This window comes from Protomyctophum bolini (assembly GCF_963924005.1).
Source record: "Protomyctophum bolini genome assembly, chromosome: 18".
NCBI classification, from domain to species: domain Eukaryota; kingdom Metazoa; phylum Chordata; class Actinopteri; order Myctophiformes; family Myctophidae; genus Protomyctophum; species Protomyctophum bolini.
In genome coordinates, this window is record NC_137879.1 from 26,511,571 (window position 1) to 26,533,184 (window position 21,614).

Below are 21,614 nucleotides of genomic sequence, written 5' to 3' on the forward strand. Positions count from 1 at the left end.
ATTAATCATGTTCAATCAAGTTATTTGTATGACAATTAATTGTCAAGTCTTTTTAAAGGAAATATTCACATAAACTTAGATGCAAGGTCGTTGGGACAGTATTAATTACCATTAATGAAGAAAAATCCTGCATGCTGCTCTTGCTGAGCAACAACAAATCAAATGTATTCAACACCTAACGCTGAAAACAAAAAGTCCTAGTTGGCAATGAACATGATTCACTAAGGAAAAACTTTGGTGAGACACTGAACACTGAACAGATCATGCTTCACTCACAGAATGGAATCTAACTGCAATGTTTAATTAGTTTACAGAGTAAAAAGAAAAACATTATAGTATTTGGATGGTTAAAACGGTTAAGATATCTGAAAATGAGATGGCATGCATGCCAGAGCTATTTGCTTTGAACAGACAGATGGATGGATGTTAGGATCTCACTGACAACAGCAGGGGGGGATAATGTGGGAACAAAATGCTGTTGAGTCAAGTGTTTGAACCCATCTTTAGCTGCTGCCCTGTTGGCGACTCATTCACTGTTGCTATGCGACCATGCTCGCTTTTATGCAATGTTGTGGCACAAGACACACACACACACACACACACACACACAAAAGCTCAATGGAGTATAAAAAGAAAAGCTAAAATAAAATAACACAAATTATTACTCACCTTCACTGTCCTCTAAACATGTCACAGCATAAAGAAAGAGAGATTCCATTCAGCACAAAAGTAAAAGAAAACTTGTGAATAAATAAAAATCCTTGCACAACATTCACTGAGTCAGTGAGCATCCATATAATATTTTGTATTTGATGCCAAGCCACGGCTTGTTTAGATTATTTTTAAAGGGAGAGTACCGTATGGATGCGTGTGCTCTGTGCTGTCATTAATTGCCCCTTCCCTATAGACTATCCTAAACCAGAAGGATTCACAACATATGCGTAGTAAAATATTAAGTATCCGCACATCTCATCCAGCCTGAAACTGCATCCTGGTTCTAATTCCTTTGCTTTAGAGAAGACTAGGTACAGGCCCTGCATACATTAGCACCATTTTCTCCCTTTCGTGCATAAATCTAGGAGGAAAAAAAGGGCCAGAGTGTCCCGAATTCTCTTGGGCTGCAGAGAAAAAGGTTAATCGAGTCGGAAGAAAAGGAAGACATCAAAGCAAAAACAAATGGCCGGAGAGAGAAAGCACATTAACGACAGCGAGAGGGGACGTTTTCTCACAAAGCAATGCTCAGCAGTACTGTGGCTGGGACTGGGTGACATCATAGCTGTGCTGTTAGATTCCACATTGGAAATAGAATAAGAAAATAAATATAAAATGTTACCCGAGTTTTTCAAGCCCTTAATGACAGTAGCTAAGTCATAAAAACCAGCTCATCAACAGAAGGCAGTTCTGGGTTGCCATGGGCTTAGGATGTTTTAAAAAGAGTTCCGTTTGGCCAGGACCACCGACGTGGTGGTCCGGGCACCCTAGGCTGAAATGCCAGCGTGACAGCGTGTTGCGGGTTGTCACTCCCCATCCCTCTCCCCATTTCCTGTCAGTCTACTATCCTATCCTATCAATACAAGGCATAAAAGTCCAAAAATGTATTTTAAGGAAACAAATGCCTCATTATTCTATTAATCATTCTAATATATGTCCCCATGTTGTAGAATTTTGAAACCATATAAGTAAGCTTATTTGATTTAAATAACTTAGCAAGGTACTACAGTATGTCTTGTTAATACATGTTGACGTTGTATGTATACATGCTCAGTCTAAATCCAATAGGATTCTTGCACAAAGCCCTTCATTCCGTGTGTACGATCTACTATAGATTGAAATCCCATAGACCTTGTCAGTAGAATTGCATTGCTAGGAAACAGCTTCGGTCAAACTATATTTCTTGCCATCCATCGACACAAACACTGCAACAGGAAACGGCGTGAAAAGGCAATAGTGGAAGACATCCATAGACTTTTAAATGCCTTTTAAGGCTTCTTATCCTCTCCCCTTACCTTCGAGGGCGTTCTAATCACAAATAAATGGTACGGCATACAGTTAGTTAAGTGGATATAAATCTCCAATTGTTTTCCAGGAGAGCACAGGAGAAGTGATAACTGGGCCAATCCATTCTGGAGTCCAAAAATAGAGCTTCTAAACAATTAGTCTACGGGGTAATTGGACAACGTACATGCATTATAACTTCGCCCCAAAAAGGGGGCAGTCTCCCAGTCACATTGAGTGCACATATTTATTTACGTGGCCGTTATATTTTTATGTATTGTACCGTCAGTGGGTTTTCGTACCTCAGAATGTGTTCCTGTATAGAAACAAAAAAAGTGTCTGTGCCCTTCGGTATGTGATTCATCATCCATCTATGGGCATCACCCTCATTACCAGCCTGGATGCAGAGACGCATTCATGCTTTTGTTTACTTTAACTGGATTTCATGCGTTTGTGTCTCTGTCCCTTTGAATTTCTACTGCACCTGTGGTTCTGTTCTTACCAGCCTCCGTGTATTTGAGTCCAGACCGGTCCTCTACTCCAACCTTTGGTGGAGGCCAAAGGCCCCTGATCTGCCCCGGCAGTCTGCCCTCAAAATGCTCCAGGGAATGGGGAGGCTGGCTGACCGCTGCCCATGTGTACAGCTGATCTTGCTGTGGAGACAGAGGGAGCAGGGGTGAGGACAGGAACAGAAGAGAGAGAAATAGAAGAATAAATGGACAAATGGGTTGAGAGGAGTCTGTTAAATGGTTTTATTTTCAATCTTACTGGCAGACAAATTGCTTTTTGTTGATAGGTCAATAATGTACTGATGAATGTCAGCTCTTAATAAACATAGCTAAAGGAACGGGGATGTCAAAGAAAGTGCAATGATCTTTAAGGGGGCAGGCTGATAGTATGTGGAAGTACATTATTTTGCATAGATTTTGGCTGTACAATATCCTTTGTGGTTCTTTAAATTGTTTCCTATATTGATTTCACGAACAATATAAATCAAACATTTTAAACCAAGTATCTGTTCATACCATACATAACTTATTCTTGATTTTGAGAGAGTACAAAGAACATTAAAACGTTCAAAAACACAATCACAATACCAGTAATAGGATCGGAATTATGGAAACACAGAACTGAGGGAGATTGCCAGACACTTGCATTTATGTCTACTCTAATGCCTAATTTATACTCAATCGTACGTAGTGTTCCATGCCGGAAATAGCCAACTTAAAAGCTCACAACTTATGGGACTACGACGCATTGAGAGCTTGTAGATTGGCTATAATTGGACACGTCATGCGACAAAGTATAGATCAGGCTTAATTCGATGACAGTGGCATTCAGTGTGTGTACCTGCAACTGTTCAAAGAGGCACTAAAGCGTTTTGACTAAATGAGAGATGTCCACCTGCAGGTATTCAAAGAGATTGCAATTCCTGCGGACAGTCTGTGTAAGTTTAAGCAATGCCAGGTCCAGCAGCTTCTCTCTGTCCTCGTCGTGACAGTGACCGATCACTCCCAGCAGCTCCTGGACAAACTGGGGCACCATGTCCGTCTGCTTTTCAGTGACGTCCCTTCGGTCACCCGCATTTTGCTTTACTTCTCGACCGTCGCTCTTCCGCCTGCCTCCATCCCTCCCCTCCTGGTCTCTCCCCTTCTCCTGCTCCTCCTCCTGGTCTCTCCTCTTCTCAAACTCCTCATCTCCCTTCTTCGTGCAATTGTGGTCATTACCCAAAAATACACCCCGACCATTTTCGAACGCTGCAGAGCCTTTCACACCGCGGTCTGGTGCCAAGTCAGCAGAGGCCGTGATGTTATGCCCAGTTGCCATGGTTACACTCCCGCCTCTCTGCACTGTGTCATCCTCTGCCTGTGACGCAGCGGTGGGAACCGGCTCTTGTGCTGGCAACAACCTGGAGATGCAATCCACATGCAGCTGTGAAAGCAAGCAGGACGCGGTGCCAGCCATGGCTGCTGCCGCCGTCATGATACCGGTGGTGCATGCAGCTGTGGGTGTGGGCACATCGTCCGGTGATGAGGCTTCCATCAACGTGGCAGAGGACTCCGTGTCTGGGTCAGCGTCCGAGTCGGATTCAGACGTATCCATGGTTTGCTTAGATTTAGCACGGCACCATTAGATTCCATGCACCATTATGGCAGGCCTGCTGTAGTGGACAATTGTAATGGGTGCCTCATCGCAGTAGCTGTTTTAATAGCTGAAAACTGAAAACGGATTAGATTAGTTTTCTTTGCCAAGTCCGTGGAATCACATGGAATCAGCAGTCTCAACTGCTACTGTAGTCCACATGATAGAGTAGCAGCTACACTGAAGTTTCATTCATTCAGGCCAATTCAGCTTTTCCAAAGGAACAATAATGCCAGTTCCAGTGTCGGGCCTACAGTCGCAAGACTTCCGCAATAATGTCAAGGAAGATTCATTGCTTTGCAGTCGTTTTCTTGGAACTTAGTCAAGACATAGGGCTGGACTGAAACCCTGTGTATATCCGGATAGCTTCAAAATCCAAAGGGTGTGACAACACTGTACACTGAATTAGTTGTGTATCAGTGAATTAAATGCTCAACAAAAAAAAGCGCCGCTCCACCCACAAAATGATGCCATGTTTGTATATGCGAAAAGCATTACGATGAGGATCTCAGCTATGTGGCTTTCACCAGTGTGATATTATCCGGATATCTTCCTCCGTCCAGGCAGGTCTGCTTTTGGCTGACCGATGCTGCATGTTTGATTTCCCATGCTGATGAACCCCGGTGTATATGGTAGCCCCTTACACTGAAAACACTGCATTGTATTCGATTGACTCCATGCAGAATTCAGTGGTTTGTACATGGACTCAGTCTTCCCGGCAAAAAGAGATGCAGAGTAAGATGTGGCAGATTTCGAATCCATTATTCTGTAGGGGTAGACGAAGCAGCAAAATGCCATCCAAGATTTCTCCATAGTTACAGTATGCCATCATGTAGTGTCTCGACTTCAGATATTGATTCCCACCTCTTCCTCGCTCTCTTCCATGCTCCGCCTCTTTAAATGATTGACACATCTTGGCTACTAAATTAAAAGTACTGTATCCATGCGGCTGTCTCGTGGTGGCTGGGGCTCATCACTCAGCCTCTCAGTGGTTACATTTCTCTGAACCCCCACCTCTACCAAGGGCTGCTGCCCCTGTGAATCATGTCTCCATCACAAATTCATCATTTATTTTATGCTGTCCATTCATCTATCCTTGATCTGGGCTCTGATATCCTGTATCCTGTGTGAAAGGAACATGCATTCCATACAGCACTGTCCTGTGTCCTTCATCACAAAAATATCCACAACTGTGTCCCCTGCTGCTCCTCCTCAGGCCTTCATCGAGCCATCAGCCCTGTCCGGTCCTGCATGTCCTGAAAGCCTTCATTCCATGATGCCACCTCCTCCTCCTCCTCCTCCTCCTCTTCTTCAGCCCTTGCTCCGCCTGCATCTCTCTCCCCCTCCCTCTCTCTCTCTCTCTATGCTGGGGTTGCAGCTTTCTCTAACAGGCTGCAGTATGCAGTCAGATCGGGTTCTGCTGTGGTGACGAGGAACAGGGCTCTGGGTGGGGACAGGGATGCGAGAGAGAGAGGCGGGTAGAGGGAAAAGTGTGCATGCGTGTGTATGTGTGCAGGCAACTTCGGTGTAGGGTGAGAGTTTGTGTTGGGACCTGTGAGTGAGTGCATTTAGATTTAGGGTAGAATCTATAAGGGAGGCAGAGTGTGTGGAGTAGAATGTATAAGTGAGCAGGTAGCGCGAGCGAGCGAGAGAGAGAGAGAGAGAGCGAGAGCGAGAGCGGGAGCGAGAGCGGGAGCGAGAGCGAGTTTAAGGTAGAATCTATAAGAGACTGTTTGGGCTAGAATCTATAAGTGAGCATCTCTATCACATCTAGAGAGATAGAATGTGTCCGTGGCAGAGGACAGTCAGGTCGATGGTTGGCAGGGCTATAGTCTGCCTTGTAGAACATCTGCAGCTTGTTTTAGCTCCAAACACACATGCACGTCTCAGGTTTCTCTCTCCATGGGCTGTCATGTGACGCAGGTGACATCAGAAAGGTGCTGAAGTCAACAGTTTTAACCGAACCCAGGCCTGCAGCATTTATGCTGCATCCTTATGCATTTACATGACTTTATCACATTTCGATGCCATACTGTACATCTCAGAGTTGGACTACCTGCAGTAATCCGACATGGGAATATATATATGACCGAAGTCCAACAGGGCTCTATACTTGAGGCCGCTCCTTTTCCTACCTCTAGTCTTCACTGAAAAAAGCTGATCTACAAGCTTCAAATGGATAACATCAAGCACAAGCAGCCTTCTGTGCATCTCTGAAACGACTCCCAAGTTGTGCTGAAAAATGTATCGCAGTGATGCAGTAAACTCCCGAGGTGAAATATGTGAATGAGAAAATAACTCTTTACTCGCTAGCCTGGTTGCTCATGATATTGTCCTTGTTCCCAAAATATCCAGAAAGGGAAATATTATTTGGGTTGTATCATAAATATCTTTATAGACCATGGGTCTTAAACAGGGGATCCTCAGAGTTTCTACAGAGGGGACAACAAAACTTTTCTTTTTACATGAAAATAGTTCAGCAAAGAGGTTTGGTTTAGACTAGAGGTAAAACAGGGCCAGGTGTCAAATTTACTAAGTATTGAGGATTTAAATACACATTAGATAGAAAAGATAATGTGTTTACAGACGTTTAAAAACGTAATATATTCAAAACATCAGTGTTGAGTAAATTAAGTAGATAGTGTTGTAAAACAATACCCCTCGTCTGGAAAACATTGAAGACCCCTGTTATAGACTATAATTAGTATCAACAATGAATTGAAATGCAATGCAATCAAAAGAGCATGAGTAGTTCTGTTTGAGGGCACTCACTGAAAAATAATACTGATTTGCTGGGGACTCCCTGGGGGGCCGACTTTGAAACCCACAGATTTAAAATCCCTGACGCTAGTCTGTAAAATCAGTTCCAGCCATGACGACACAGTGAGGGCTAATGGGAGAGGTACAAACTGGACAGAATCTTGCACAATGCACAGATGGCCTACTCACACTGGGAGACGCACACGCAATGAAACACACAACTGAGGGGTGTGTTGCCAAGAAGCAAATTACATCGAGCCAAAAACACCAATCATCACCTAACAGATTGACCAATCATCTCCTGAAACAAGCATCATTGTGATCTCAAGCATCTCTCACATCAGTACCATATTTCCATGGAAACCATAACAATATACCATTACAGAGTGTAAAGTTGCCCGAACGGCCAAGGCTCCAAGAACAGTCAGGAATGGTAGTTAAGGGCGTTTATTCTCCCCAAACTCCTCCACCAAAAGTCCAGTCGTACAGAATTGTTCAGTGCAATAATTTTCAATAGAAAACTGTAACACTGGCAACGAAATGAAGGACAAAAAGATAAATAAATACTTAGGCAACACTCCTTAACAAAATCCAAACAGGATGAGAGCTCTCTTCAGGCTGTACCCTGATCACACAAGGCCCTGTAGCTCTCCCTCAGGGATGTTATTTGTGTCAAATTGTCAATGCCCACATCCAACTAACTAGCCTGTCCCTGCAGCCTCATTTAAATAGGAGTGGGTCCTACCACTGGGCACAGACTCAATTAGCACATTTCTTCTCAAATACTTCACTAATATAAATACTTCCAACCACCTTGAATAAACAGTAACCTAAACATTCTAAATAATGTGTTACAATTAAACAAGTATAAAACAGAATGAACACTCAATGACAATTACTCAAAGAATAAGGAGAAACACCCCTCTCCTGCATAGCACTTGGCCCTTCCTCAAGGGAAATGCCACCTGCAGTGCAGGAGAGACAACTAACCAATCAGTGATTACAATTTCAATAAAGGTTAAAACAATAGTCCTTGCATGTTATAGGAAACAGTTTCATGTGTGTTTGTATATAGTGAGCATGCTGATAGAGGGATTGATACTGAAAATAATACAAAACAGTTGCACGAAATGAAGTGCATATAACTGTTAATATCATAATAAAATGGATAATTAATACATTGCTATTGCTATCTTCAATCTGTGAGTCATGTATTGTACTGAATGTGGGCTGTAGGGCCTGGGAGGGAGGCTCACAGCTTAAGGCGATAACAATCGGCAGTAGCTGCTCAGACAGTGTGTTAGCAACATAATCGCAACATCCTCAGTTTGACTCGGAGACAAATGTTGCATGTCCTTCACCCTCTCTGCGTTCCCTGTGTCTCTATGATCCTCTCATCTACAAAAAGGTAACAATCCAAGCAACATGTCGGATTAGCTAGATGCCCATATTATCCACAGCGATTTGCTACATTACAGTGGTTCTCAAAGTGTCTGGGGACCTCCAGGGGGTCCCTGAGGGGTTCCAAAAAAGTAGTAAGTGTACAAGTTCAAAGCACATTGTGATGTGGCTTGTGGAGCTTCTTTTTTTTTTTTTTATGTGAAAAAGGTGAAATAATTTAAAAACATTATCCCGCAAGGTCAGAGTAGAGTAAACACCACAGACTAATCCAGAGAGCAACTTACTGTACAAAGTGCAGAATACACTCCATGACCCCAAGTCAAGCAACAATGGGCAAGTGGTTGCCACAAGAAGAAACAAGAAAGCGCTACAAAAGGAGAGCAAGTAGAGTAGACATAAACCTAGCATCAGACTAAATAATATACTTGGTAAATGGAAAATGGTGAATTTATATATTGCTTTTATCCAAAGCGCTTTACATAGATTGTGCAATACATTCACCCATTCACGCATACAGTACATTCATACACCGATGGCAGATCAGGAGCAATACATCAGGAGCAATTAGGGGTTCAGAGTCTTGCTCAAGGACACCAACTCTGGGGGAGCCCGGGATCGAACTTGGAACCTTGCGGTTCTCATACGGCCACTCTACCCCTGAGCCACTGCCGCCCCAGAAGATCAAAATAACTAAAGAACAAACTGACAAATCTGCTACTGTAATAATGGATTGCATTTTTATAGCGCTTCTATGCACTACGTGCCTACTCAAAGCACTTACAATGGTCCATTCATTCATACATTGGGAGGTTCATGAACAGTCAACGCCAGCATCCTCACTTCCCACATTCACACCCCAATGGTGGCAATGCAGGGTTCAGTGTCTTGGACACTTGGACATGTGGACAGGAGGATCATTGGATCATTGGACGACCCTGTTCTACCTCCTGAGCCACAGTACTGTAGTATAAAACAAAAAGAGAAAGCTCTGTTGCAGTGCCGTTGCAAACCAAAAACACAAGGACCGGGTGATACAAGAGTACTGTTCGATACTAACATCAAACTTAGCTGCAGCTGTGGTGTTGATCTGGGCGGCGCTGCCTCCCAACTGCTCTCTGAAGCAGTCAGTGAACGGCAGCAGGAGGCCCATGGCCAGGATCCTGGAACACAACCTCTTCGCCGCCTCTGGCTCCGTCTCCTCCTGCTGCAGGAACAGCTTCTCCAGCAGGGTGCGACCTGGGCCAGGACACACAGAGGGACACAGAAAGATACTAGATGTTAGAGATGTCAAGACGCCATTATTCAAGCTGTGAGCTCACAGATGACTGTCTGAGTTTGAACTGTTGCCCTCAGGTCGTCGACTGAGGGTGCCCACTGCCCGCTACAAAGACTAACCGGTTCAAACTATCCTTTGTCCAGGCTGCTATTCAGCTGCTGAACAGCAGATAGCACTTTATCCTTGCCTCTTTGCACAGTTTGCCCACTAATGCACTTTTGATGATTCTGCTACTATTGGATTCAATGTAATGAAATGATTCTGCTACTATTGGATTCAATGTAATGAATTCTCTGTCTCTAGTGCCCTGTTCTTAGGTTTTGCAACCAGATCATATTTTAATGATGTTTGGGCCCCATAACACTTTCCTGGGGGTTTTTTATGTGGGTAATACTGTATGTGATTTTAGTATTTCAAAGTGTCTGTGATGTCATGGACACTGGTCTCACTTCCTTCCTGGACTACATGTCTCAGTAAAACAGACCTCCCCCTATTCACAAGGTGGGGCAAGTGCAGCAAAGCATTATGGAAATTGTAGTAATCCAGCAGTGAGACCAGTGTCCATGTACTAATACTAAAGTGTCTAAGAACACATATTACCAACATAAAAACCCCAGGAAAGTGTTTCTTGTCTCCCAAACATCATTAAAATAAGATCTGGTTGCAAAAGGGGTGAAGTGGCCCTTTAAGATGACCTCTGTATTTTTAAAAGTTTTTGAATAAGGCTTACCGGTATTTATACTTGTAACATCAGTTACATGACTCATCATCATAATTCAAATCAAGTGAAAACCCTTTTGATCAATGACCTCAGGTGATTCCTTTGTTTTGACCAAGAAGTTGGCTGGTAGTTGGTGACAAAGCAGGCCTCATAGCCCACGTTCTGAAATAAGCCTTAGGGCCTTGTGTTTTTATCCTCTGTGATATTGTGTCTGTATGGATGTGGATATGCTGATGTACTCTATTTAATCATCATTAATTTAATGATGTGAGGTGCTCAGTGGTGTCAGTGCGCAGGTAGACATTCACAAACTCTTCACACTGATGAAGGCTGGATAGCCGAAACGTCTGCTCTGTGATGTAGAGAAATAAAGCATCTGAAAATGCTTTCTTGGTGTGTGTGTGTGTGACCAATTACCTATGTGTTGATACTCTTTTTAATCACATTTTGAAATTAATTAACTGTAAGAGACATGGAGAGATCTTTGGATGGAATGGGCTGAGAGAGGACATGCAAGGGTGAAGCCTTGTGAGGGAAAAATGCTCTCGACTTCCTCGATACTCTTTTGAATAAACTTCCACAATATCCATTCACCTGTATGTACAGTAAAGAGTATATATATTTTCCAGTACAGACGTAATAAGTAATATGCAACTTTTACTACTACCCATGTACAGAAGACAATAAAGAACACTAAACCCGCTGGTACCAACAGGACCCACCAACGAAAGATCAATGGATGGACATTATTGAGGAACTGTATTCTATGGAAAAACTAACATTCATACTTAGACTACAAGAGGATAAATTCTATAAAAAAATGGGAAAAGTGGAATCTCTTCTCTCAGCCTAGCGATATTGCAATAGAATTTCATTGAATGTTTATTGTAATATGAAAAATGCAGCCTTTTTTCTTTTACTTTCTGTCTTTTTTCTTTTCCGTATTGTCTTGTTAGTTGAGTTTTTGTCTGTCTGTTCTTCCTTCAATAAAAATTAAGTAAAAAAAAAAAAAAAAAGAACACTAAACCCTGCTCTACATGCATTATGAGCTTAGACATAGTCTATTTTTGGCTCAAATACGTATAAATCAGGCTTAAACTTGGCTCAGTAGTCTTGCTACTGTGCACAGACAAGAATCCTCTCCACTGCAGTGAGTTGCGTCAGGGTCTCCGACTTCGATTCATCACCACTGCATGTAACGACTTTATTGCTGCAGCCGGTGAACAGCAGATGTCACTGATGGCTCTGTGGCGGTAAAGTGAAGTTACACTACATTGCATGACCTTTTGGCATATCAAGTAATTCATTCTAAACATAAAGAAGTCTCTGATGGCTCCTGGTCTGTGGTGGGTAAAATTAGACTAGATTGTTTTACGACCCCTCGGCTAAATGGAAGTACTTAATTTTAACCATAAAGAAAATTTACGCCAACCACTTCAATCTATTTATGTTGTTATTCCGTCAGGCGTGTGTGTGTGTGTGTGTGTGTGTGTGTGTGTGTGTGTGTGTGTGTTTCTTCTCTTGGGTGTTAGCATTGAACAGTGTTTTGGTTTCTTTTGAAATCACTGATGAGTCATAGTCTCATCTTTCTCCCATCTTTTTCTTTGCTTTTTCGCCCCCCCCCATTACGTTTTACATCCTGCTCCTGCCCTGCCTCTGCTGCAAAATATTAAATGTTAAATGTGAAAATATTGTGAAATATTGAATATCAGTGTCTGGCCCAGAAATAATCATTAAGTCATACCATCCAGTTACACAATTACAGTAAATCATGTAAAGTTGTGTTTGGACATACAGAACCTGGGGACTGACCATGGGGAGGCAGAATAGAAACCAGGATTACTGCATGTTTTATGTAAGGGTACCTACCCTAGGGGAGATGGGGAGTACATGCAAACTCAGAGAGACCCTTTCGCAAACCCCAGGTTGATTCCCTGTCCTTCATCCCCCCATGCATAAACGCACTCCGTTCCTGTGAGCCATCAACTTGACAGGCGGTTAACTGGAGTATAACTGGAGTATAAATCTACAGTCTGAAGAATGAGTTGATCACACCGAGAGCAACTACTACATTCGGCACAGATAAATCAGAAAACATAAACAGGCCTCAAACAAGGTGTCAGTCTATTTTTAAGGTATTGCCGTGCTTCTTTTGTATATAACTTCAAGACACATGGTACTGTAATGTTACTGTCACTCAGTGCCATCTGGAGGTTGCCAACGAAATGGTGTGACAAGTTTATACAATGTTCCTGAAACCCCCAAAGCATTGCCTTGTTACGTTAATCTGTTCAAATCAATATGCATTTTGTGAAGGGCCACACCCACTGAAACACCCCCTTTTAGCCAATAAGTGAATCAGTTCTTCCTCTGGCCAGAAACCAACCTCTCCATACGTTTTGTGCAAAGCTTATTAATAACTGCTGTTAACAGAGACAGACTGGCAAGAACATGGCCTTCTTGGCGGAGGCCACTTACAGGTATAGCGGTCAAATGTTCACTGTAAAGATGTGCACTAATCAGTAACCCCATTCCTGGTTGAATCCTCTTCACTGTGTGTGACACCTCCATCCCTGTTCACTTGAACAGGCTTACGGTTTTAATTCTATCCGCCGGCGCTTCCGCTCCATTGGTATCATTAGTCGATACGAGTTAACAGGGATCACTGGAGCGAAGCAGGTCAGATTGTATTGATGAGAGCTTGGCCCGGAAATGATGGCAAGCAACTGCATTAGTTATCAAGCGCCAAACATTACTTAGGAATGTATGCTTTTTAAGAGACTGATTTGGGTTATATGGCTGCAACTATCAATTATTTTCAGGGCAATTATTCTATTACTTAAAGCACTTTTTTATGCGTTTAAAAAAAGTTAATGCTCAACAAAACAAATCAATATGAAAGATGTCAACCTTTTGTTTTTGTATAATGTACTAAATTGATTAGTCTGATTAACCACTGATGCCCCGTTTGATACTCGTTATTGCTCAAAACTACAGAAATCAGCAGATCTATGAAGTGTGACACATTGTGATCAATTTTATTAAAATTGTTTCATGTATAATACATTAAATTGATTAACAACTGTTGCACCCCTATAGAGTCCCGCCCCCTCGAGAGACCCGGAAAATAAATCCCCGTTCATTTTCCTCATAGACTTTTCAGAAAGTATTTATTTAAAGACGTTTACGCCGCGGACATTGGACAAAGCCAACTCTTGTCGTGACAAATCATGACAACAAACACAATTTTTCGGGCCAAACAAATAATTAGAAAGTAGAAAAAAACGGCATGTTACAACACATTTTTTGTTGTTTTTCTTCTTTGTAATTATTTGTTTGGTCCAAAATAATGCGTGTTGTTTTTTTGTCACGACAAGAGTTGGCTTCGTACGACGCTTAAAGGTCTTTAAAAAAATAAGTTTTGAAATGTCCATGGGAAAAATGCATTGGGATTCATTTCCTGGGCCTGGCGTCGTCATGAAAGGGGGCGGGACTGCGACGCTCTATTGGGATCCCAGTGAGGATTAAAGTCTGAAAAATGTAAAATCACCCAAACGGTCCTCTCTCTCCGTTTGGAAAAAGAAAAAAAGGGGGGGGGGGGGGGATAGTGTCAATTTCCTCTATCTGCTGAGAAGTGGAGTTAAGCGGCTCACTAGGCAGGAGATTAGTATTAACTGCCGTTATAATCTGAACACCACTGCAAACCGAGTGGGGCTTGGCCACGACCATATGACAAGTTAATCACATGATGCAACATGGCGTGAAGTGGACTTATCTTGGTGCAAACGCTATACGGTTGGTATATCTACGTACACTGCTGCTCACATTATATGAATTACACATGATACAGATACACAAGGCATCAACGTCAAAAGTAGAGATCACAGGGTCCTTACTTATCTCACTTCACTAAAAAGAGCTGCCCATTTGAGATTAATCAGGTGAAATGGTAACAAAGTACAAATATAATTTATGAAAAGCTACTACAGTGAAGTCTGTTCACAGAAGTTGTTGTAGGATATGTGGGGATTATCTGACAAGGTACCATTTGAGTGTGCAAAACCTTACATACTAAATAATACTAAATTGTTTATAGGTGAGAAATGAGGTGAGATTTATCTCAATGACTCCATGTGACCAGTTTTATATCAGGCCCTGGGGGGGGGGGGGGGGGGGGGGAGTGAGTGACTCACAGTCTCTCACAATCACGCACACTTATAATGAGACAATCATACACAAGGCTGTTTTTTCTTTCCAGGGAAGCTGTATTCTGCAGAGTGCAGGCATAGAGAGACCACAGCATACCTGCCAACAGTGTGTTGAAAAACACACACACGAAGCTTGCGTTTTGTACAGATTCACAGCTTGGCAGCCTAGAAAGCTGCCTGACAGCAGCCTGCTGTCTAGATGTGAAACCTCAACACTTTCACAGTGTACTAAACCAGGTACAGTATCTATTCGTTATGTGATAATGCTATTGAATTAAGTGCACATGTGCGTGCGATAGAGAGGGTGTTTGTGGGTAAGGTTAAGCTCAATGTCTATTGATGAGATGCTGTGCGTTTGGCACCCCTCCCCCATCACAACCTCCTGCATTAAGCAGGTTTCCATGGCAATGTTCCCACAGCATTGCATCCTGCCTCTTGCCTAGATAGCAGCATCCTTGTCCAAAACCAATGCAGACACACACATAATGCCTTTCTACCAATGGATCCATTCTGTTCTCCAGGGCTTCTGAAATATTAACGTTGTCTCACCTCCCATGGGTGGCTGGGGAATTAGAAAATGATGTCATCAATCCATACCAAGTCTAAAGAATAATAAAGATCCACTCAGCATGCTCAGAGCACGGGCCATCTGACAGAGGTGGCGGAATGGTGCTTCTCTCTCTCTGTCTCGGGGGTTGTGTGTCTGCCTGACCTCATGGCTCTGCTGTGAGTACACCAAGTACTCAGACAGTACGGTTTATAGTACACATGAGCGTACTATTTTTATTGCAGCCATTAGACTGCAGAAGGGTGAGAGATGGGGATGGCACGGCTAATGCAGAGATTGACTCACAACCGATACGGGAAACGTAAATGCATAGTATTGAGAAAAAGAAAAGATAGGATCTACTATAAAGCTTGGTTAATTGTAAATATTTGATTAATTTATTGCTCGCCGAAAACAGCTACACAGGATAAGCTGCTTTTGGGCAATGAAGTGTAATTAGGCTTAAAGAGAAGAGATCCACAATGAGCATGCTCAGAAGACGGCCATCTGACAGGGGTATAGCAATGAAGCAACATTCTCGCTCTGCGAGTGTGAGTGAGTGAGTGAGTGAGTGAGTGAGTGAGTGAGTGAGTGAGTGAGTGAGTGTGTGTGGAGCGGGGGTTGTGTATCATGTGTACTGCACTGTGTCTGTCTGACCTCATGGCCGTGATGGGCTGTCAACAGCAAGTACACAGACAGTCCCAGTTACAGTACAATCGACTGTTGCATCGCTGTCAAGCCAAACCCAATCAGACAGCACTGCCTGAGGTCAGAATCTAAAATGAACAGCTGAATGACACCAACGCCGACTGCAAAACCAGTAGGCAATGTGTTTTAAAGTGACCTTTAAATAAAAATAAACTTTAAATTCAATTGAATGAAGTTACTTATTTTCTCATGATGTAGTTCGTTAGGTTTTCGGCATTTTCCATTTTTCCTAAATTATTTAATCTTTATTTTGTTCCCAACATTGATATTTTCATTGATTTTCCATTTGAGATGAGTGGAGGTTATTTACTCTACAAGTTAGACTAGATTAGCACATTAAATCTATACACTGCATTGATCGTACACATATTTAGAGCAAATTAAATCTATACACTGCAATGATCATTTCCGTAGCACCCCTCCCTTAACTCATCTCTGGATAGCAGATACGAGTTAATGTTTCCAGAAAATACTATCCTTTAGCAGGGCTTGCGTGCAGAGTTCAGCAAAGCCACTCTGGGGCTGCTACTAAAAATAAAAATGCTGCTTCTACTATTAGCCTGCCAGACAGTGAGAGATGGGGAAGGGATGGCTAATGCACAGAGAAGGAATCACAACAAATTCAGGAACAGTAAACATATTTCTATTAGTGATGCATGATACTGAGGAAAGAAATAAACTAATGTAATGCTTAATACTGTCACTGTAGCCAACTACAAGATCACAATGAGTCAGGTTTTTGGTGAACAATGCCATTTTACAACAAAAATAATATAAAAAGTTTAAGGCACTGCTTAACCTGATTCCTACTTCGTTATGTGGCTGTGACATTATCATTAATGCCGCGTTGTGAGCTTGTAGATCTGCCATTTACGCAATGCAAGACCAGCCTGCAACTAAGTATAGTAGCTTTTAGTCCAGTCCACTCAGTGATTCTTGGCTGTGGTCTGTCTGCATGAATGTTGACTGACTGCGGGCTGTTATCTGTCCTCTGTCTCTCCTTTGTATTACTGTGCATCCCCCACACTCTTTATTCATGCAGTCTCTTTCTCTTCCCTACAGTCTTGTCCCTCATGTCTCACACACTATGGACGCATTTTTACAGTAAGTCTCAATAATGTGTCAGTAGTATGTGTACACAGTAGTTTGTTAGATCCAAAGCAGTCAATTCTTAAGCCCGATTTATACTTGGTTGCATGCTGGTGTTGCATGCCGTAAATAGCAGATAAATAAGCTCACAATGCGTCACATTCGTGACACATTGTGAGCTTGTATACCTGCTTGTATACCTGCCATTTACTGAGCAAGTGAGCATGACACCGGCATATCAGGCTTGTTTCACAGAAGACATTGTTCAATAGTAAGACGTCCTCTGTGCCTCTGTTCATTCTGTGTCCCATCACTCTAGCTCTCTTTCCATCTATTGTACTGTATGGCTTATCTATCTCCTTCCTTCTCTCTCAATATTCGCATGGTTCTATTCCTAACTGGTTTGTTAGCCTTCCATGTTTTTCTTGCCTCCTTTGCATTTCCTGCACCCCATGCCCCTTGTCTTTTGTCCCTCTTTCAGAAGTAAGTCGGCCACCGTTAACTCATCAGTCAATGCGTTTGTTTCTCTTTCTGTCCATGAGAGAGAAAAGCTGTTCTGTCTCACTAAGTGAGAGAGCCTTTGAAACAAAACGGTGCGTTATTTTTCCGCCAGTTCACGCTAAGCTCAATAAACGTCACTGCTGACTAATGTCGACCGATTATACTCGCCATTAAAAAAGAGCCAGAAACTCGCCTCATAAGTTAAGTAACTCTGTTTTCTCGTATAACTTGTTATGGGCCGAGTTGGGTAAAGAAACTGGCAGATTCACTCTTGGTCAGAGTTGTGAAGATATACAGTGTGTTTCTAAAACTGCAAGAAACTAAAGAGAGCACAAAAAAGACGGAAAGACATGGACAAGGTTTCGTTCAGTTGTCAATCAAACTGCAAAGTGGGCAATAACGAGACCAAGGCTTGGTCATAAATTGTGCTGTGCGTTTACCGTTTCAGTTTTACTGTTATAGCTTCACCTTGCATAGATGGTGTCCAGGTAGCGTTATAATGTCATGGTGCTGAGTAGGGGTGTAACGATATAGTAACTGCATTGAAAAATCGATTTTAATATGAAGAATCAAGAACATTGACTATGTATCGTATCGTTTTGCAATGAAAATAATCGACATCGAATCGTTTTGCTATGAGATTAATCGATTGTATCAATAGTACATTTTTGTTCGTGGTAGTTAGCAAGTTTTTGAAGAATTTTTTTAAAGAGGGGTTTAATTACTTAATTTAAAATAATGTCAATGTATTTAAAATAGTTACTGTATCGATTTCAAATCATTGAATCGGATCATATCGGATCACCATAATGAACCAATATCGTTTCGTCAACCATGTATCGTGATACGTATCGTATCGCTGTTAAAATGTATCGTTACACCCCTAGTGCTGACCCCTTTTCACACATTGTAGTAAAAATGCCAGCCATTATCACCTTCACTTCAACTATGATGTGATGAACATGATGGTCCTCCAGCCTCCACCTCTCCAGTCTCCACTGGGGCTGAGGTCACCTCAGTTTCAATTTAACCACATGAACCCAAGTGTCTCTATTCTGGGAGTAACATTTGGTGATATTATTACAAATATATATATATATATATATATATATTTATATATTTGGTGTAGAGGGAAAAAAGGAGGGTTTAACGCTGGAGGCAGATTCTCAATAACCCCAATAAGTAAACTGCGTTTTCGTTGACATTTTGAGTCGAGTGAGCCGGGAGAGCGTACTCTCTACTCACCGGTGAAGACGTCTTGAAACGCACAGGAGGATCTCCTGGTGGCACTGATGGGCTGACTGCCTCCTCTCAACCGGTCCTGGGAGCCTCCGAACCCGCCGCCAAGGAACTCCCTCGACTCCTCCCCTGACCATCCTCCGTCGTCCTCCCTGCTGCGCCGCAGCCTCCTCTCTGGTTCCAGCTCGTCCGTCCAGTCGGCAGAACGGCTTAGAGGCCGGGCCAGGGCCTCGCCGAGGCTCTGAGACCGTTGTCTCCGCACCCGCCGATGTTCGGCGACGGTTCTGACGGATTACATCATTTTTTGCTTCTTTACTAATTGCCATTATGCAGTAAATGTGCATCACAGAAGTAGAGAATAAAAATGATTTAAATGATTATTTTAAAAAAGAAAGGTCAATCATTATCCCAACATGGCCTTTGCCTTCACAAACGTACACTTTAGGATTCAGTTAAAGTTATTTTTGGAAATCAAATCTGAAAATATGTCTGTACACACTTACCTGTAGACCTGTTCGTGCACCCTGTGGCGGGAGCGGGGGCTCAGGGAGGGAGAGAGCGAAGGGGAGTGCCCGGGTGAGCTCAGCTGCCGTGTGGTAGTCTTGATGTAGGTAGGGAATATGGGGGGGTAGGGCTTCACCGTGGGGCTAGAGGAAGATGTGTTGGATGCCGTGGAGGACAGGGCAGACTTGAGGAGGCGTGTGGCCAGCGTGGGGCTGTCCTGGGGCGGCCACTGGTTGAACGTCACGCTGTTTCTCCTGTGTTGGGGGACGGTGAGGGAGGCACTGGTGGTGCTCGGGTGGTCCGGTTCTGACTCAGCACTCAGACAGTCCTCCAGGGACTCAGCGCTGGTGTCATCGCCCAGCCTGCCCTCACCTTCTTCAGATGCGGCCTGTGAGATCACCTGCAGTCTTGGTTCATGACCCCCGGAACTCCCGCTGAGGCTGTCTGTAGAAGGAGCAGGAGCTCCTCCCTCCGTCTCCCCCTCTTCTTCACCTCCTTTCTCCTCATCGGGGGGCTCCACGGCGCTCTCGAACGAGGCTGTGAGATCGGGGAAGCTGTTAGTGCTGGTCGTCTTGGCAACAGGACTAACAGCCACCACAACCCCATTGGTCACCGTGGCAATGGCCGTATGAGGAGGTGGTGGTGATGGGGGCCGTTGCAGCACCGGAGCATGCTGGTCCTTTGTCCCCGTGGCAACACAAAGAGAGGCCTCAGAAGTGTGCTCCTCGGGCCCTGCGTGCTCGCCCTCCTCCCTAGCTCCGTTTAGCTGCTTCACGCGTGCGCCCTCCTCCTCCTGTTTCGTCTCTCCCCCCCTCACCTCCTCTGTTCCACCAAGGGAGAGACGCAGGGCCGGGGCCAGGCCGTTCTGCTTAGACAAGCTGGACAGCTGCCCCGTCTCGAGGAATGACAGTGCGTCCGATCCCAGCTCTAGCTCTGGGGTCAGCACCAGCGGCTCAGGAGGGGTCAACTTCACCCCTGCTGCTCCTCCCGTGATGGAGTTGACAATACCTCCCCCCTGCTGCTGGTGCTGAAGCCTGATGGCCAGCTGGATGTCCGCCAACAAGTCCTCATGGTCCGCTGCTGAGTGGAAGCTGTATATGTCCGTATCGGACCCCGAGCTGCCTCCCTTGTGACCTCCTGACTCGGCGGGGGATGTGGCGGTGGCTTCCACCGGCACCAGATGCTGCGGCCGGCCCTCGTCTCTTCTCAGCCGTCCTCCGTTCCGTTTCTCTCCGTCCGTCTTCTTCTGCCTCCTCGTCTGCCTGTCGGCCTCCGTGTCCGACTGACCCAGCTCGTCGGCGGACAGATCCGGCGTCTTGGTCCCCACAGACTGCGTGCTGTCCAGCTCGTCGCGCTGAGAAGGCGCCAGGACATCCTCCTTGGAGCCGTTGGTGGAGGAACAGGCGCCTGCCTTCCCCTTGAGGTTGCTCTTTCGCTTCCGTATAGAGAAGACTGAAGACTTGGACTCAGACTTGTTCTTCTTCTTGGCCGGCAGTGGCCCGGCGTCGTCGCCTTTGCCCCCATGCTTACCGTGGGACTTCTTCCCTCCCTTCTTCGTGCTCTCCATCGCGCCATCTCTCCATCCCTCGTCCGGAGTAGCGCTGCTCCCGTCGCCAGACGCCGCTGCAGCGGCGGCTGCCGCCTTTCTTAGCTTAGCCTCCTGGTTGCCCATGTCGGTGGAGGAATTGTGAGCAGTGCCTCCCCTTCCTCTCAGGCCATGGCTGGCCGATGTGTCGCTGTCTGGACAAGCTCGCAGGCGCTTGTGCCCACAGAAGTCTGATTCGGCGTGCTCTAATCGCCGCTTCTGTGCACAGGAGTCAAGGAGGTGGGGGGGAGGATGATGATGAGGATGCTCTTGTTGTCGTTTGGCTTTGTGTGCAAAGCGCAGCAATTCTTGCTCTTCCCTGCCGTCGCTTTCCGGTGACGAGGGCCCGATCAGCAGTGATGGGGACGCTGATGCGTATGAGACGTACGGATGCTTGTTGTTTCTAAAGCTAAATGCTTTGGTTTTCCAACCCCTCTGAGCCCTGGTCTCTCTTCTACTCCTCCTCCTCCTCCTCCTCCTGCTCCGCTGGTCTGTCTCGCTCTCCTCCCCTCCTCCTGGAGGTGTGACGCAGGCTGCAGCGCGTGCCTCCGGGGCATGCTCAGTAGAGCTCTCCGGCAGACAGGGGCCGTGTGCGGCTGCGCGCGTGACAGAGGGAGAGACTGAGGGGGGCTGGGATGACAGTGGCAGGGGCTGATGGTGGGGCGAGCTCCATCGGGAGGGCTGAGGCTCCGAGAAAAACATAGACATGCTTGCCATGGACTGACAGAGAGGAGAGAAGCATGACTGGTACTGTGGCTGAGGCTGAAAGGGAGACAGAGACTCAAAGGGAGAAAACAGGGGCTGATAGGAATAATGATTTATACCACCGCTATTGTGATGCGTGTGTGGCTGTGGCAGGGGGTGGGGCTGGGGAGTGGGCATCGAGGGGACCCAGGGGTAAGGGTGGGGGCTAGACAGCGGCTGTGGATCGTTCTCTT

General features: G+C 44.7%; 1 protein-coding gene across 1 annotated transcript in view; it reads right to left on the bottom strand.

Annotated features, from left to right (window-relative positions):
• fmn2b (formin 2b) overlaps nucleotides 1-20,763 on the bottom strand; it is a gene marked incomplete at its 5' end in the record, with an annotated part of 95,960 nt that extends 75,197 nt beyond the window's left edge. The window contains 4 exons of the mRNA XM_080790069.1: nucleotides 2,498-2,648; nucleotides 9,356-9,534; nucleotides 18,594-18,871; nucleotides 19,091-20,763. Of these exons, the coding sequence (XP_080646195.1) occupies nucleotides 2,498-2,648; nucleotides 9,356-9,534; nucleotides 18,594-18,871; nucleotides 19,091-20,763 (2,281 nt within the window). The remainder of the gene's footprint in view (nucleotides 1-2,497; nucleotides 2,649-9,355; nucleotides 9,535-18,593; nucleotides 18,872-19,090) is intronic.
• Nucleotides 20,764-21,614: the final 851 nt, after the last annotated feature.